The 18,034-nt window shown below is 40.5% G+C and overlaps 1 protein-coding gene and 1 long non-coding RNA gene across 3 annotated transcripts in view; one reads left to right on the forward strand and one right to left on the reverse strand.

Annotated features, from left to right (window-relative positions):
- Positions 1-18,034, forward strand: part of MYOZ2 (myozenin 2) — a 22,156-nt gene continuing 4,122 nt past the window's right edge. The window contains exons 1-5 of one of the 2 annotated variants that reach the window (XM_081925419.1): positions 1-176; positions 933-1,034; positions 8,085-8,254; positions 12,031-12,160; positions 14,912-15,095. In XM_081925419.1, the coding sequence (XP_081781545.1) occupies positions 959-1,034; positions 8,085-8,254; positions 12,031-12,160; positions 14,912-15,095 (560 nt within the window). In that variant the 5' untranslated portion in view covers positions 1-176; positions 933-958. Of the gene's footprint in view, positions 177-932; positions 1,035-1,564; positions 1,712-8,084; positions 8,255-12,030; positions 12,161-14,911; positions 15,096-18,034 lie in introns of those variants that run through there. The other variant, XM_081925420.1, reaches the window with a different exon arrangement.
- LOC309377843 overlaps positions 16,040-18,034 on the reverse strand; it is a 16,466-nt gene continuing 14,471 nt past the window's right edge. Inside the window, exon 2 of the long non-coding RNA XR_014171720.1 lies at positions 16,040-17,940. This is a non-coding gene — a long non-coding RNA (uncharacterized lncRNA). The remainder of the gene's footprint in view (positions 17,941-18,034) is intronic.

The following is an 18,034-nucleotide window of genomic DNA, read 5'->3' on the forward strand; positions in this document are numbered from 1 at the left end:
AATCTTTTTGGAGAGGGTCAGTCCCCAGTTTGTCTTGGTACAAGGCATCATGCAGACCCAAGAACAAGCATAGAAATCACTTGGGACCGGATAGGTCATCCCCATTCATCACAAACTCCATAAACTCCATAAACTTCACCCAAAGGATCAGGATCGCTGTTCTCCAGAACAATAAGGTAAGTGTATTGTTTCCTGAAATAATCTGACATTGGTTGTCCTATGAACCGGCCACTTCTAAACTTACAAACAGTAAATGGACAACATACAATTTCTTGCACTTGTTTTGCAATGCTTATTTCTCTGGATGGTTGCTGAATAACATGTGCTAGTTCAAAGATTTGACTATTTCATCAATTTTTGGAGGGTTTGTAAAAGATGTAGTGTTTCAGAGGCTTCAGGTAGGGAAACAACACTGAAGTCATTCATGGATGGGTATATAACTATACAGTGGTACCTCAGGCTACATATGCTTCAGGTTACAGACTCCGTTAACCCAGAAATAGTACCTCAGGTTAAGAACTTTGCTTCAGGTTGAGAACAGAAATCATGCTCCGGCAACAGAAGGCCCCATTAGCTAAAGTGGTGCTTCAGGTTAAGAACAGTTTCAGGTTAAGAACGGACCTCCAGAATGAATTAAGTACTTAACCCAAGGTACCACTGTATATACAATATGGAAGCTGAAGGAGGCTTGCCCATCCTTGTGAAGATAAGCCGGCATGTGAAGAGGTAAGAAGGCCCGTGTCACTGTGTCACATAGTTCGCTTTGTACATTCAAGAAACAGTTGACTCATTGGGGCTTCATTTGCAGTGTTAGCACAACATGCATCTTTTCCTCTGTGTGCAAGAAACAGTTCCCGATAGCTGAAGTGAAAAACGCAGAATGAGGCCATTACTGAATAGCATCAAAATGTCTCTTTCCCTTCTCCTTCTAGTAAGAAAATCTCACCGGACTATTACAATGCTCTCACATTCTGACATGGTCAAAGAGAGGAGGCAGCAAGCATCCGCCATCATGAAAGAAATCCAGAGAAATGGTATAGCGTTAAATCCCTGTTATGACTGTATGTCCCTTGTCACTCTCTAACCTTTCTTTTTAATCTTATAGCATTAACTTTCTTACAGCTTTGCCCCTGGGTGTGCTGCCATAAATAATCTCATGGGGCTATCATGCTGCCTATGGTAACTAATCCTTTTGTAGTTGCCTCTTTTCATTTGAAAGCTATTTTCAGATGAACAACTGTTGTGGAGGAATGAAGTAATCTAACAGCTGATGTACATTCTGCCTGGGATTGACTTTCGGAATATTATTTGGGGAGGGGGGTTAATATGTCTGGATTCCCTATTACAGAACTATTCACGCAGGGAAGATGTATCTCTCCTCAGTTTTAGAGCTGTCTTTTGTATTTTCAAAAATTGCAACAACAAAAAACCCCCCACAAGGATATTTGTAATATACGCTGTGTTTCAATTTCCGCCTCCACCCACTCAAAGCTGTCTGTAGTCTTATCCAACCATTCAAGGCGCAGTTCCCAACTAATCTCTGTTAAGAAATGTTTTGCATTAGGGTTTTTTGCCATCTTTGGAGGAGAATTCTGACAGGCTTGTTTGACTGATCTACATTTCCACAAGAAGCGGTAGGAAATATGGCTTACTATAGAGATGACCAAACCAGTGGAACTAAGCAGCCTTCATCTGAAGACCACTCCTGAGGGTAGGCCCCCAGATCATATCACCCTCTTCTCTTCACCAAACCCAAATGCTGAATCTCACATCTAAACACCCAAACATTCTTCAGTCAGTCTATGCACACATATTCACTCACATGCAAAACCAGGCTGTTCTTATCTAGTGGCTAGATAAGATTTTCCCCTGCCTCTTCCAGAAATGTCACTTGTCTGTCATTTTGTTGGATGGGTTTGCTGTCTGACGTTTCTCTATTAGAAACCAGGGCATATACACCCATAGCTCTATGGCTCCCAGTTCTTCTAGTACACCCTGATTTATTTTATTATTATTGTTGTTGTTGCTGTTGTTGTTATTAGAAATGTCACTATTAGTTTTTTGGAGTAAGATGATGTGTGATCGTAAACTTTAATAATCACATGTCAGCTAAATGTGAAAAAGTGTTTCCTGAAATGGTCAAGAATGATGCATTTTGAAGTTACTATTACAAAAATCTGCTTGACTAGGCGTTCCCCCACTGGCTTGTTTGTGATATCATAAGCCCTGTTACAGAGCAGGAGAAAATCCAGTGACCTGCCTTTTCAGGAGACTCAGCCAAGGCCTGTTTCTATCTCAAGGGCTGGTCTGTTTTCAGATTGTTCCTTCCCTCATACCAGTGTAAGATGGCAGGGAGGTGGATTTTGCAAAAGTTTTCCAAAGACTTCAAGTGTTCTGTGGTTAATTTATTTCCTGGTTTCATCGTATGTTAGGGCAGCGCCATATGGCCCCATTTCTGAATGTATTTTCATTCAGCCCAGATAGGACATGCACAAGGGAAAGTGGTCATTTGAATACCATATGCTCTGATCCTCGCTTGCACTGTCTGTGGACTGGAAACAGAACCTAAAACTAGTAATGACATGAATCCAGAAATTGTAAAACACAGCTCTGAAGTTCCCCTTGAATCTGCAAACTGAAGGCAGATCGACACATACTTCATAGAGACTCCCATTGCATAATTTTTCTCCCTCATACTAGGGCTGCCACCATTTAACCTGGCATCCTATGGACATAGCTGTCAACTTTTCCCTTTTCTTGTGAGGAATCCTATTCGGAATAAGGGAATTTCCCTTAAAAAGGGGGGAAAGTTGACAGCTATGCCTATGGACAGTCGGCCATTTCATGCATCCATGGATCAAAACAATTAGGCCATCAAGAGGTTTGCTGTGACCACAGCAAAAGCATGTGCAGCTAGTTACACGGTGTTAATTATTTTAATTATTAAATACTAAACTTGAAAAGGGATCATAGTGCCTAAGAGTTATTACAGCCCCTTATTAGCTCACATAGGAATTTTATTTTCAGAAAGGGTATGACCACACATGGGGTGGGGAAGTATCCTTATTCATTCTCTCGCTTTTAAAGTGTTGTTGCTCTCTGGTGCTGCAAAACACATAGGTCCAAATTCAAAAGCTTCCCTTTCTCTAGTGGAAGGAGTCATCAGTGAAAGGAAGCGATCCAAGCCATAATTTAGTAATGAAAGGCAGAACACATTGAAGTTTCTCCAGATCACATAATCATAGAATTGTAGGGCTGGGAGGGAATATGAGAGTCATCTAGTCCAAACCTCTGCAATGTAGGAACTTTTTTGCCCAACGTGGGGGCCCAAACCCACAACTTTGAGATTCAGAGCCTCATGCTCTACTGACTGAGCTATAATTCAACCATAAATACCCTAGTTCTGTCCCTTTAATCTGATGAGCAGATATAATAATAATAATGGTGGAAATTTGGTTTTATTATTTAATAATGGAGAAAACATTATTTTTTAAAAAATAATAGGGAAAGGGACATCTAAAACACTTTTAATTTGAAACTTTCTTTTTTTAATTAAGTAATTTCACCAATCAAATCACCCTGTCCAATGTGTTTCAGTAAGTCCATGTGTTGTGTTTAGGAGCCAGATGTAAAATATTATAATAAGCCCAGAAAGCCACATTTTCTGGTATCTGTTGACTGGCTTTTTCCTTTATATTATATTATTTCCTTTTTATTGTATTATTTCCTTTATATCCACTAAATCATTTTGTTTCACATAGGAAGTGCTGTAATCTCTCCAGAGAAAGATAAATTCATCCCCTCTCTGGAAGAATCTGCATTTCCCACCATAAACTTCATCTTTCCCCCATCATACAAATTTGTGTTCATAAACAACATCAACATAGTGTGACGTTTATGGCAGTGTAAACTGCATTAGACCTGAAGAATTGCTTAATTAACTGTACAATTCTGTATAAGTCTACTCAGAAATGAGCCTGTTTGAGTTCAAAAGGACTTTCCTGGGAGTAGGGATGGGGAAGAAATTTGATGCAGTTTGCTTTTAAAGATGAACTTCCTTAATTTACACCTTCCAGAACAATATGGGAACCGGAACACAACTAACCTTCAAAATCTTCACTTCTCTGAATTTTGTAATGTAATTCCCCAGCCAAGTAATGTGTAAAATAAAAATAAAAATGCATATACTAGGGTAAAGTGTGCATAAAAATGTGTACAATAGTAAAAAGAAAAATCACACAAAATGCATTACTGTATATAAATGCAAAAATTAAAACACTAAGGAAAATTGCATGCAAAAATGTGTATTTTAGAATAAATTCAAAATAAAATGCTGATAAATTTCCATGGCGACATAACATCCCTGCCCCCCACCACCCACAAAATGTTGTGGAAATGTAGAGGGCTGAAGTTTCTATTGGAAAAATTAGAAATGTAGAGAAACGAAAATGGACAAATCCACCCATTCTATGTGTGCCTAGAACTGCCAATTAAATTGAACAAGTCCATTGATTTGACTGGGTCTACTGCTCCATGGCTGACAGAAGTCGGTAGGAATCCTTGTATTTTGGGTTTTCATGTGAATTTCCTATATGAGATTGGCTTCCTCTTGTCTCCACCTTTTCTTCTCCTCATCCTCTTTGCACTTAGCTAGCATCAGACAAGATCTATGCACAGCTTAATTGAAACAGACTGCAGAATTATGTTTTAATTGACAGAAGGCTCAAATTAATCTTACACTTAACATTTCTGGGAAGCTGCCTAGACACACAAAGTGGTTTAAATCCTCACTTGAAACATGAGATGACTAATGAAAGTTCTGGAGCAGAAAGGCGGAGAGAAGCATGTGTTTGAGGGATTAATCAAGTTCAAATATATAACATTCACTAGCAAGCGATGTACAAGAGGTCAGTCTGCAAAAGCCAGCAAACCCTGTTTTATTAAGACAAGAGAAGTTGTGCGGTGCAATCTCAAGCATGTTTATACCAGGGTACACCCCTCAAAGTTCAGTAGGCACTTTAATCCCTAGTAAATGTGTTTAGGATTAAAGCAGTGAGGCCAGACCTACCGTATTTTTTGCACCATAACACTCACTTTTTTCCTCCTAGAAAGTAAGGGGAAATGTCTGTGCGTGTTGTGGAGGGAATGCCTACAGGTGGCATGCCTACGGATTTTCCTCCTCTAAAAACTATGTGTGTGTTATGGTCGGGTGCGTGTTATAGAGCGAAAAATACGGTAAATCAAAATGCCATTTTGAAATCTGAAAGTATTTTTGATTTTCAGTTGGAATAAGTTGATTATGGTACAGAAAGAGAATATTATCCAGAAGTATACATATCTCTCATGCATGTATCTCTCATGGTTTAGCAGATGAATTCTAATGTGCCAATGCTTTATTTGCTGTAATCTTATGCTATGATGTTACAAATAACCTTGGGGAATTTTGCTGTAGGATTTTATTCGTTAGTTATTTTGATGGTGTAAATGTAAATTCTTATGCTTAAGGCTAGCATAAGCACAGATTCTTAAAAAAAAAAAAATGCAACTGACTGCTACCAGTTCTTTTGAAATCTCCTGTCCTCAACCCTGTGCACATCTACACGGAAGTAAATCTTACTGAGTTCAGTGGAATATACTGACAAATAAACACACATAGGACTGCAGCATTTTTTAACAAATAAGATGGTTCAATTTAGTTTTCCAACTATAGTCAAGCTGTTTGAATGAATGCTTGATTCTTATTCATAGTGGCTTCAATCACCAACTCCAACCCAGAAAGTCAGGGATTGCTGTTGATGTAACAACACTTGCACATGCATTTTCCCAGTTCCATATGCCAGCTTATCACCCAGCTCTTTGTCAGTGGCAAGTAAGAATTTTCTCCAGGTGGCCAGGCAGGGAAATTTCTTTCTATGAGAAATCAGTCATTTGAGGAATGAGGGAGGACTGTGGATATGCCACAAATGACTTGTGTTGGTATGTATAGGCAGACAAGCTAGTAAAATGTTTTGTGAGCTACTGACTTCTCTGAATTTATTTCTAAATCTGTGATCAGCATTCTTAGCTCTTACAATACTGGTCAACTGTTAGGCAGTCAGGATGGGTAAGGAGATTGGCTCTGGTTCTGGTTTCACTTGCCTGAAAGCTGATCTGGGGATTACTGTATTTTTCCGTCTATAAGACGCTCCCATGTATAAGATTCCCCCTATTTTGGGGGACTCAGATTTAAGAAAATGGGGGGAAGATGTATCCGTGTATGACACCCCCTAATTTTTGACATTATTTTTTTTAGGGGGGGGGACCTAGTCTTATACACGGAAAAATACGGTAAATGAGGGGATCCTTGGAGAAAAAGGTGGGATATAAAGGCTATAAATAAATAAATCAGTCCATCTAGAGAGCAACATGTGCTGTATGGTCTGCAAGGGAAGCAAAAGTCACTCACTTGCACCCTGCATACAAAATGTAGTTAAATGTTGACCTTTTGCACTGTTAGGCAGCAGAGACAATACATTACCCTTCATTGTTGTTTCAGCACTCTGAGAATTGCTCCCTGCAAGTTTCATAACACCACATTAATTAACACAGCTTATTAACCTTCTTCATGCTACACAGGATGTCCTGCTGTTGTTTTTGAGGTCTGAACTTACCCAACTCAAAACACATTTTCTGAGTTTTTGTTCATCGCTATTTACATTTGAAAGAGGACTGCCAGGCTAAAACCACACTTACTTTCTGGAAGATTCATTTTGAATTTCTCCCACTTTCCTGTGGAAAATACCAACTGGCTGGCCGGCCAGGGAAAAACATTTGGGAATAATTCAAGATTCATGAGACAGAAATTTAAAAATAAAGAGGATTTGTCTGTGGAAAAATAGTATTTCCTCCTATAAAATAAAATGGCAGAGTCCCTGGTCCCATAGTTTTATGTAGCTGAGAGGTGGTACATAAAAGAGCTTTTCTCCAATAGAGCTCTGATTGTATTCTTTGACTGTGAGGTGGGAAAACTCAGTCCATATTTTCTAGATCTGGGGTCCCCAATATGGCACCAGTGGGTACCCTCAGAGACAGCCTTGCAACCTGCCAAGGCCTCCTGGGCCTCCCATAACAGTGTAGAAACTGGATATCCCAGTTCAAGTATCATCCAGTCAAAGTTAAGTGTTTTGAGGAATCATACATATCAGTGGACACAATTAATGTCAGCAGTGGACATAGATAGTCAGATAAACAAAAAATCCATTGAGTGCTCCTCATTGGCCACCCAAATGACTCCAGAAAACCCACAAATCAATCCAATCTAAATCTTCATTATGGTCATAGCATGAAGGCAATAGCTCCCCACCCTAACTGTTGCTTTCTAGCAACTGGAACTCAGTGGAATCTATATTATTCTATAATAAGAGCTGTTGGACAGTGTAACAGACTTCCACGAGAGGTAGTGGACTCTTTCCTTGGTGGTTTTTAAGCAGAGGTTGGATGGCCACCTGTCATGTATTATTTAGTTGAAATACCTGCATTGGTTGGACTAGATGACCCTCAGGGTCCCTTCCCACACTACAATTCTATTATCTTGCCTCTGAACATGGAGATTCTATTGACCAATGCCCCACGAAGGTGTCCAGTTGCTATCAATGCACCACTGATAATACTTTTCTGGAGCCCAGAGACCACTGCGTGACTCAGTCCCTGCCATTTTCCCCTGATGGTTTGCATGTGTGGGACTGTGCATCCTAGCATCCCATGCATCCTAGTAACATGAATCTTTGGTTTAATCCAGACTATGTATGTTGGTTTCATAAATTTATGAAGTGAGAGTTGCTGTATGGGAGTAACAGCCTTTCCCCTCCCAAATCCCCAGTGGGTTTCTGTGGCAAGTGAAAACCCTTTGCATGTTCTCATGATGTCTACGGGTGGAAAAGCCCGCTGATGGTCTCTTGCTTAAGAGATCACACTCAGCTTTGCTTTGCCTCTGTTGAACCCTCCCACTGAAATCAACAGAATTTACTAGAGCTTCACTTTAGCTGAATCATACCAATTACCTGGAAGAATTTTTCTAAGAAATGTGTACTTATATTATTTTGCAGAATCACCTGGAATAGACCTTGGAAAAAAGGTCAGTATCCCCAGGGACATCATGTTAGAAGAGTTGTCATTGTTAAGTAACAGAGGAGCGCGGCTATTCAAGATGCGCCAACGAAGATCTGACAAATACACATATGAAAATCTTCACTTTTTATCCAGCAAGCCAAGAAATGTGAGTATTTTACACTTTATCACCTTTTTGTGCATGTCTGGACTGCACAATTAGTGACTCATCAAAGTGAATAAATCAGCAGCAAGAATAAGAATCTCAAGGGGGCTTAAAAAGGTCTGTCTGCCGTTCATTCTGTTTAATAGCCAGAAGTACTACAGTCCTGAATATTAGATGTAAAACAAGATACTACTTATCATATGCCACTGCAGACAAGGGATAAAGCAATCTGATTTCAGCCTGGAAGGACAGGATATGAGGTAGCAGAACAGTTAAGAGCCCAGAAACTGATAGCAAAGGGCAGAAGGAAGTAGACTAGAATAAAAGGTGAGAACACTAAATCATAAAAAAAATTAGCAAGCATATGCTGCCCTTGGTCCTTTGGGAAGAAGGCAGGGTATAAATTAAAATAATAAGAATAAGAATATAGAAGCAAGGGCAAGAGATAGGAACCATACAGATAGGAAGAAATAGCAATGGATATGTAAAAAATATGACAAATTTTTATTATTGTTGAAAGGCTACCAAGCAAAGCCTCATACAAAAAAATTAGACTGCAGACAGGTCCTGCACCCAGTTTGCAGTCCAAAAGGCAAAGTAAGATTGTGAAAGGTAGGAATATGATAGGAAAGGAAATGGAACTGAAATGAGATAATAAGCAAAAACCAGAGAAAACAACAAATATTCAGGTGTAGTTTAAAATGGAAAAAAATGATGGAGGTGTTCTGACATTCAGAGGCAGGGCATTCCAGAGATAAGGAACAAAAAGAGGGAAAGGGTACAAATAAGAGATAAGATTTTGCGGTTGACAAGAAGCAAAGTAATACTAGGACTTAAAGAATGAGGACTAGAGTTATACAATCAGAAAGATAAGAAGCCAGAGTGTTGAGATATTTATAAGCTACTAAAGGAAGATTAGATTGGGTCTTATAAGAAAATGGAAGAGCAGAAAGAAGAAGAGAAGAATGGGTAAACTTAGGTTACAAGACAAACTAAATGTGTTGTGGAACCTAAAATAGGAGGAAAGGAAAGTGACTGAAGATTATTATCTTATGCCAGAGAGCATTATAATGATCAAATCTAGACAGTATAAGGGTATTAAACAGGGTCTGTACAGTATCAATTGAAACAAAAAGTGAAACCGACACGCCGGTTTATCTGTCCAAAAGCCACAATTCCACAACACAATGGGTATTGCATTGTGAAAAGAACCTTAGAAAATGGGACAAAAGTGCTAATATCATAATGAGGGAAACAAGCACAATGTTTCCCCATGTCTGAATGCACCCTTAGACTTAGGGGGCTACAGAGGCAATCTAAGAACTGGAAAGGACACCATACCAGGACTCGAGAAGATGGGCTCAATCTTTTGCTGTCAGTTGAAATGCATTGATGTGGTGTAGCTTACAGTTCTCGTTGCCAGATATATGGGAAACGATCATCACTCACAAGTGGCAAAGCACCAAGTTATTCAGGTCAGTTCAAACAAATGCCAGTAAAAACATCTCTGCATTCCAGAGAGACAAAGGGGTTGCTTTGCTGCCTTTTTTAGGTGGAAGCTATTTTAGAAAACTAGCTTAACACTCTGTGCATAAACTGCTATATTTCCCCCCCTCAGTCCTTATTGTTTTACCTCCAAAACCCATATCATAACTACATGCACTAGCCTAGGGATTCTAAAGCTGGAATCCACAGTATACTTAAGCCACATCCATACCATACATTTAAAGCAGTACAAGTATTATGCCACTTTCAGTCACCATGGCTTCCCCACAAAGAAATGGGAACTGTAGTTTGCTATGGGTGCTGAGAGTTGTTATGATTTTTTTAATGGTTTCCTTTGCAGTAGATGCATTGAAAGGGGCTGCACTAGATGACCCTCTAGGGCTATTCAGACCACATTTCTATGATGCTATGGTATATAAATATTTTTTAAAAAAATAAAAATAGGACACTCCTGTTTCCCTCACAGAGCTACAGTTCCCATTGTGGTTTAACAATCAACTCTTCACAAACTACAGTTCCCAGATCCCTTTGAAGAAGCCATGACTGTTAAAGTCAAAGACAAAGGCTTTAAATGTATGGTGCAGATGTTGCCCTGCTGGGTAACTAGGGGGTAAATTACATTAAAACACACTATTTTGAGTAAACATGGAAACAACTGCATTGTAAATCTTGTGCTATGTCAAGGCTCCTATGGGTGGACAAAATCTGTTTGAATTTCTCAGTCGAGGACTCTTGTTTTAAAGCATTGTTTGTATTTCTCTCCCCCACCCATACCTACAGAAAATTGTCCTCAAAGGCAGTCTATACTTACAAACCTTTTCATTTCAATGTCATGGCTAAAATAGGGTTCTGACTTTTTAGAGCGCTCTAATTCTATGTTAAAGAAACAATGATTAAGGCTTCGGATGCAGCCATGGAACTAATGACCCAGCAGAAAGAATAGCTCACTCCAGCCTGTCATTAATCTTTGTGAAGTGGCCTGCGCTAAGGTTATTATTATGATTACAAATTGAGGTGTCATTGCGGGAATTCTTTATGGAAACTGCTTAGGGATAAAGCCAATATTTAGGTGTCCAAGTGAGGTAAGCATGACCAAACACAAAGGAAAATAGAGCTCCTTAACAGATGGGGAATTTCAGCTGCGTGGGTAGAGAGGGGAAACTGCCAATCAAGCCAACAGGCAAATTCCATCTTGGAGGGATATTTCCATCCTAAATATTACAGCAGTTACTTATCCCCAATTTTCTTTCATCACTCAGAAACGTCATTTGTTCTATGTGTGAGTCCTACTTGGCGGAAACCATCAGAGCCCTCTCAACTGCTGGACAGCTTTGTGTTGAGATGTTTTATTAAATTCAAGGCCTTCTTAGAGTACTCTCTGACATCACAAAGGTGTTGCAAGAAATGTGCTCATGCATCTCCCAACATATTTTTTTCTTTTGCTAAGACAAACAAGGAAGGGCAATTTGGGTCAGGACTGCTGCACTTGGGGAGGAGGGGGCCATTCTAGAATGCTTCCCCCTCCAAAGTTAATAGCCAGTGGCGTAGCGTGGGTTGTCAGCACCCGGGGCAAGGCAAGTACCGGTAATTTGCGCCCCCTAACCCTACCCCCCAGATGTTGCGCCCGGTGCAGCCGGCCCCCCCTGCACCCCCACGCTACGCCACTGTTAATAGCAACTTTGTGGGGTGTGTGTGTTTATGAATCGGGGTCATGGTGTCAAGGGAGGAAGGTTATAACCTCTTGGCCCCCCGCCCCCCATTATGTACCTGGATCCAAACTGAATCAGGGCACTTGAAGTAGAGAGGTTTCTGGAATAAGGTTTGTTTGTTTTGTTGGGGACAGTGAGTACATCATTTTAAAATTAGGGCACCATTTGACAGCCTTTGCTTCAGGAAAAAGGATATTTTAAGAGATAACTTGTTTCCCTAGAGCACAGGAGGCCTATCATTCCCAACTTGCCAGATACTTTCTATTCTAGCTTTAGAAAGCCAATTAATCTCTGTGGCATCTTCATCCCACAAGTCTAAAGCAAGAATAACACTTCGGCAGTTCAGCGGGGTGCTTGTGAGTATGTGGTGCTCAGACAGCAGGATAGGAAGGCCGGAAAATAAAAAAAAGTGGTCAGGAAAAAAGAAGATGCTTGAACAAAGCATTTAGTGTATCAGTTTGCCATTTAAGAAACGCCAAGGAACCAGGACACTGTTTTCAGCAGTCCTTTGGCGTCTCTGTTATGAACCTGATAGCTGTGCTATTTCTTATCATTCAAATGCAGCGCAGCGAGGTCATACAGTGCATTCAGTTGGATGCTAACAGCATGGAGACAGCTCAAGAGCATGCGCCAACAACACCGCCTAATACCCCTGATCCACGGAGTCCACCGAACCCCGAAACCCTTGCCCCAGGTAAGCCACCGTGGAATATCCCAGCCAGACAAACCTCTTATTTTCCGGGCAAAGTAAAAACAATAAAAATTCTTCCATAGAGGAGACCTACTGTGTGGTATCTTTAGTGGAAGCATAGATCAGTCACCTACAACCTCTGTGAAGTGGCCAAGGCAAAAGGGAGAAAAGTTACCACATGATAACTCTACCTTCACTGTTTTCCAACACATAAATCTGCCATTAAACTTGATGGCATATCAGCAGCACAATATAAAGTAGTCCCATGTGAATCAAGGTTGATTTTTGCATGAGGGTCATTCTCCCCAACCCTTTCACTCATAGTCCAGAGTGCAAAATAAGTCATTTGTACTTGCAATTCTTTTCAGCCCTTTTTATTGTACAATTTTAAATCACCTTGAAATTTACATGAAAAGCAATTCATAAAATGGCATTAAAATAAATCATGTCCCATGTTGCCATCATAATAGCAGCAGTTACTGGTTTAGGTCACACTAGGATTTACCTCTATACAATCTACAGCACTTGTTATGGAAATATAAATGCTCTGGTACAAAAGTTCAAGCTTGATGCAGGAGGTTTGGTTTATTCTTCTGCATTTATTGTGCTAAAACCTGTGAAGGCCCCAATTCAGTGAGATTATATCTTTGAGTTACTATCTGTAGAATGTGGGCACAAAGTTCTTTGGCCTGGATCTACTAAATGTGTAGCTTCTTTATTTGAAACCAATCATAAATGAATAGATCTTATTAAAAAGGTCAGGGGAGGTCACACAAACAGAGTTATCTTATGCACAACAAAGTTCTGCAAATCTATCTGTCTGTTTTGGTTGTTAGGGAAAATCTTTCAGCGGATGCAGACTTGACCAATTATACAATATTTAGCGTGAAAGAATGTTTGAAAGAAAACCCTTATACAAGAGTAAATAGGAGGACAATTTGGCTCTCTTGTAGCAAGAACATTTTATACAGTAGCAAGGACACGTGTTTCCTTTATCTAGAGGCACTGAGCGACAAAGAAGTCTTTTCTTTGTCTGCCCTTTTCAAAACAAGAACAGAGAGATTTATTGGGGCATAATTTGTAAACTGATCACAGCCTTTTCGCCACTTGTGCGACTGCCGCATAATGGATTTAGCACCATATTTATGTATAGATTTATTTAATTAAGGCTGGAATCCTACACAAACTTCCCTGAAAGTAAACTGTGCACAGTGAAACTTACACACAAGAAAGCACACATAAGAATCTGCTGTTATGATGTGTATATTGTACCAATTACATGCCCTCTTGGAAGCTTAATGTTAACTGGCCAAACACATGCTTAAATAGCTGGAGGCTACATGTCATCATAAACGTTTTGAAAATTTGATCGGCTCGTGTTGAAATGGGCTTTCCCCTCTCTTATAGATGCGTGCATACCTTGCAAGGATGTGTAGATAAAAAGGAGTCAGTGCATTTTTTTTTAAAAAAAAATGTTGTCTTGGCTTCCCTCCCTAGTTGTCTTTACTTATAGAATCTTAGAGCTGGAAGGGACCCAAGGGACATCTAGTCCAACCCCCCACCACTATGCAGGAATATCGGCTACTCATCACATACTGCACACTTATTTTCTTCTGAATCCCACAATGATTTACTCTCTCTCTCCATTTCTTTCCCTGTGCTTCAGGCAGGCTGCCTGTCTTTTAAATTTTATTTTTCAAATATCTTCCAAGTTGATATGATTAGACATTTGTTTCGCACCTTATTATTATTTTAAAACCCTCAATAAGTTGTTTTTTAAAAAAAACTTTAAAAACTGCTCTGGGACGTGAAGAGCCAGTAGCTTCATGACATCACAGGAGCCAGCCAATCAGCTTTGTGCATACTGTAGTTGGTTTCTGCTGGAAACTAGCCAAACCTGCTTCTCCTAGTCTGGATCTTACAGGGCAGATTTTACATCTGAGCAATGTGATTTGAATGCGGTTCCACAACAGCTTGGCCACACTAGTTACATGTGTCTGTACATGCACTTATTTATTTCCTTATGTAAATATCTGTAAGCCACATGTCCCTAACAAGTCCACCCAAAGTGGAGAACAAAATACAACCATAAAAATACAAACATATTATAATAAAAACTTTTTAAATTCCAGAAGCTACACCAACCAACAGTACAATAAAATATAATCAAGTCTTTTCCAGAGCCGCAGCAATAAAACAACAACATGGCCCATAAAAGACATCAATTAAAAGCCATTTGAAACAGGTGGGCTTTTTAAAGCCTTTAAAAAAAACTTAAACTGATTACTTGATGTGTTTTGTAGTTTGCTTTGCCCCTTGTGTTACAAAGTGAGATCACTGCAGGTAAATCTCCAGGTTTTACCGTGTATTTTGAATATATGTTAAATATGACAGTGTTATTAAAAAAAAAATGTTTGAGCACATGAGACAAGAGTTTTCTACTCACAGCCTTCTACCTTTCTATCCATCACCCAAGATATATTTGTCTAATACTGCCACAGCTGAAATTCTATTAAATCCTTAGACTTTTCTTGCCAGAGTTAATCCATTGTTTACAACAGAATTTAGAAGAGCAGCATTGAGGATTGTGGCTGAAACCACAATCTTAAGCAAATGATCTTTAAGTGACAATTAATGTAGAACCTCTTATGCGGTGCCTAGGGGGACCATGGTGAGAATGAGTTGGAATTTGTGAGACAGTTAGGAGGTTGCTACTGCAAAATCCAAACACTGTGTATAATTTTCCTCTCGAAGGATATTCTGGACCACTGAAGACAATTCCTCCTGAGAGGTTCAACACTACATCTGTGCCAAAGTACTATCAATCACCTTGGATTGAAGCCATCAGCAACGACCCAGAGCTATTGGAGGCCTTATACCCCAAACTGTTTAAGCCTGAAGCAAAGCCCGAGCTGCCTGACTTTAAGAGCTTTAACAGGTAATTTTGACCAATAAATAAATAAACAAACACCAAGTTTTATAAGAGATGGATTTGTGTGGAAACTGTGGCTTGGAGCCTAAGACAAAAGAATGGAAGAAAGTTTGCAGAAAGAAAGTTTGCCTCCCCCCTCACACTGCATCCCATCACACATAGTTCAGGGGCAGGGGCTAAGACTCCAGAGAAGCTTCGGGGAGAACTGAAAACTTTTCTTCTGTATATTTAATTCCATTAATGTATCAAGCCCCCCACCCTTTGATCCAGATTGTACTAAATTCAGGAACTAACACGTATGTGTGCACCATCAGCCTTAGAATGAACAAAATAGGTTGTATCACACGCTGAGGTTCCCCTACACTAGAGGTGCCACAACCACCATTTTGTCTGCCATGAGGCCAATGAGTAAGACCGATTAAGATATCGGCACACATATTTTTATAGGCATTATATCTTCCCTCTATCTCTTGGTTTATAGATATGCAAATTGTGGTTTGGGAGTTGGGATCTAATCCCACAAAGATCTGAGGCAGGCGCAGTTGCCACACATGTTCCTCTCTGTCCCTTAGGGAATCTGAGAGCTCACAACGTCACTAGATAATCTTTCGTCAACAAGAAGCTGAATTTCTGCGCTTGTTTATACCTTTTTTTTAAAAAAAAACCCACATTTTCAGACTTTTTAAAACCAGCAAAAAGCTGGTGAAATTCTTGTGAAAATAAAATCTAGGTACAGTATTGCATACAAAGAGCCGAGTGTGCTAACGGCAAGAGATAAACAGAAAAAGAAAATGTTTACGTTTCAAATGGTGTCCTTTGGCTTTTAGCAGAAGCTCTAGACATGTTGACATTGACTGGAAGTATTTTGGGAACATTTTGACAAAACATCCAGGCTGTGGCGCATGCTTATTCAAACTTGATACAGTAATTTCATTTATTGAAACAGTGCGTGTGGTGTGTGTGTGTTTTTCCCTTTAATGAATAGCTTGCATTTAATTCCAAGTGACTAACACAGCACAAAAAATCCTTTCAGAAAGCCAAAAGGTAGCAGTCCATTGCTGCAGAAAACAGGAAGCAGGCACTGCATGCCTTTAGCAGCTGGTCAAGACTAGTATTTCCATTCTGCAGAATCAAAGGAAGCAAATGTCTCCAAGTAAGGAGTGAGGTGGCTGGCAACTGGAGCCCTACCACACTGTACCTGGCATAGCGATAGCCACAATCTGGTCCGCCATTATCAACAGGGAGCCTCTGATTCCTCCTGCAGCTGCCACCAACTTCTCTCATAGACTGCCAAGATCCACCCTCATTCAGAAGGCTATGCAGTGGGGGGGGGGACACATGGGCAGCGTAAAGTTGGGTAGCTGTTTCTTGCCACCTTGGAGCCACGCAGTAGGATGAGGAAGGGGGAGAGGAAGATCCCATATATGGCAAAACCTGGTACTGGTTGTTCTTCCCGAGGATATGGTCTCTTCATAAAATGATGCAACAGATGCTGATGGAAGTGATCTCATAATTGCATAAGCTGTGAATCAAGACAAAGGCCCCATTCAGATGTAACAAAACGATACGGCTTGTTGTTGTTACAAGACCAGGCTGGGGGTGAACCTTGAGCTCACGTACCCCCCTCCCCCACACAAACAAAGAAGCGCAGTGGGGAGCAAGCAAGCCTGAGGCTTACCCTGACACACTCTCACAAGAACAAACAAGGGTTTGCTACAGCTGAGTGTCCTGTGACACTTAAAGGCGAAGGGTACAGTACAGCTAATGTTGAACATGCCCATCTATCTCCCATAGGGTCTAAGCTGGAGAGAAAAGTGTGTAACTGCGTTGTGCTGTAAGGCTGCGAACCTGACCACAGGTGGCCTCACTGAAGCCACTAAGATTTACCGTATTGGCCTGAATGTAAGCCACACTTTCCCCCCAAATTCCAACCGTGAAAAGTTAAAGTGCAGCTTATATTCATGACCTTACAGTATGCAGCCAGGAACGCGGGGCAAACAGTGACAGGAGCACGGCAAAGTAGTGCCCACCCCACATGTAGTCCCCTGTCCTCTCCCCCAAGGCTGGGAAGGGAGAGCACGAGGAAGGGGAAAGGCCTCCAGCAACACAGCATGGCTCCCCTCAGCCAGCATGCAGTTTGGAGCAGCAAGGAATGAAGCGGCTTATATTGCGGTCTTTTTTCTCCCCCCTCTCCAATTTTAAAGGTGCAGCTTATGTTCGGGTGCAGCTTATATTCGGGCTAATACGTCAATAAGCCTAGTTGTTCTCAAGACCCCAACTCCTCTGATATTATTTTACTGATAACCTGAGTCTTTCTGTGCAACAGCCTACTTTGAAATCATGGAAATGGTGGGAGTAAAGAAGCCCAAAAAGACACTCAGAGCAAATTTGGGGCAGCGACGGGAACATACGAAGCATACAGTTAAGGCAACCCAGCTGAAATTGTGGGAAACTGAAAGCAATGATTGGGGCGGGGTGAGAACAGGGCAAGTATTTTAAACAAAAGCAAAAACCCACAACTCGTCGCATATATTACTTTCTGTCGGATTTCTACTCGGCTGAATATAAGAGTCCAACAACCAAATGCCTATTTTTAGGCTCTGTACTCTCCAGTCATTATAAGTAATTAATCTGATTACTGTTTCGGGAAAAATGCAGAAAATGACATCACCTTCAAGAGACCCCAGTGATATAATAGTGACACCACTCTTTCAGTGAGTCAGGTCCTTCTGCTGGCATTGTGTCACTGCAGGAAGAAATATTTCCAGGAATTGTAATTCTGGGTTTTTCACATCAGACACAGACTCATTCCTGATCATCGAACTGTGAAGGCCAACTCCCACTTCTGAACCTGTTTAAAAAAAAAAAAAACCTTTACACCAGGAAAGCAATGTGTGTTTCTAATCAGCTGCTATTATTGACTTTAATAGAATGGGCTCAGATAA

Source organism: Podarcis melisellensis, assembly GCF_964234715.1.
Source record: "Podarcis melisellensis genome assembly, chromosome: 9".
In the NCBI taxonomy this organism is placed as follows: Eukaryota; Metazoa; Chordata; class Lepidosauria; order Squamata; family Lacertidae; genus Podarcis; species Podarcis melisellensis.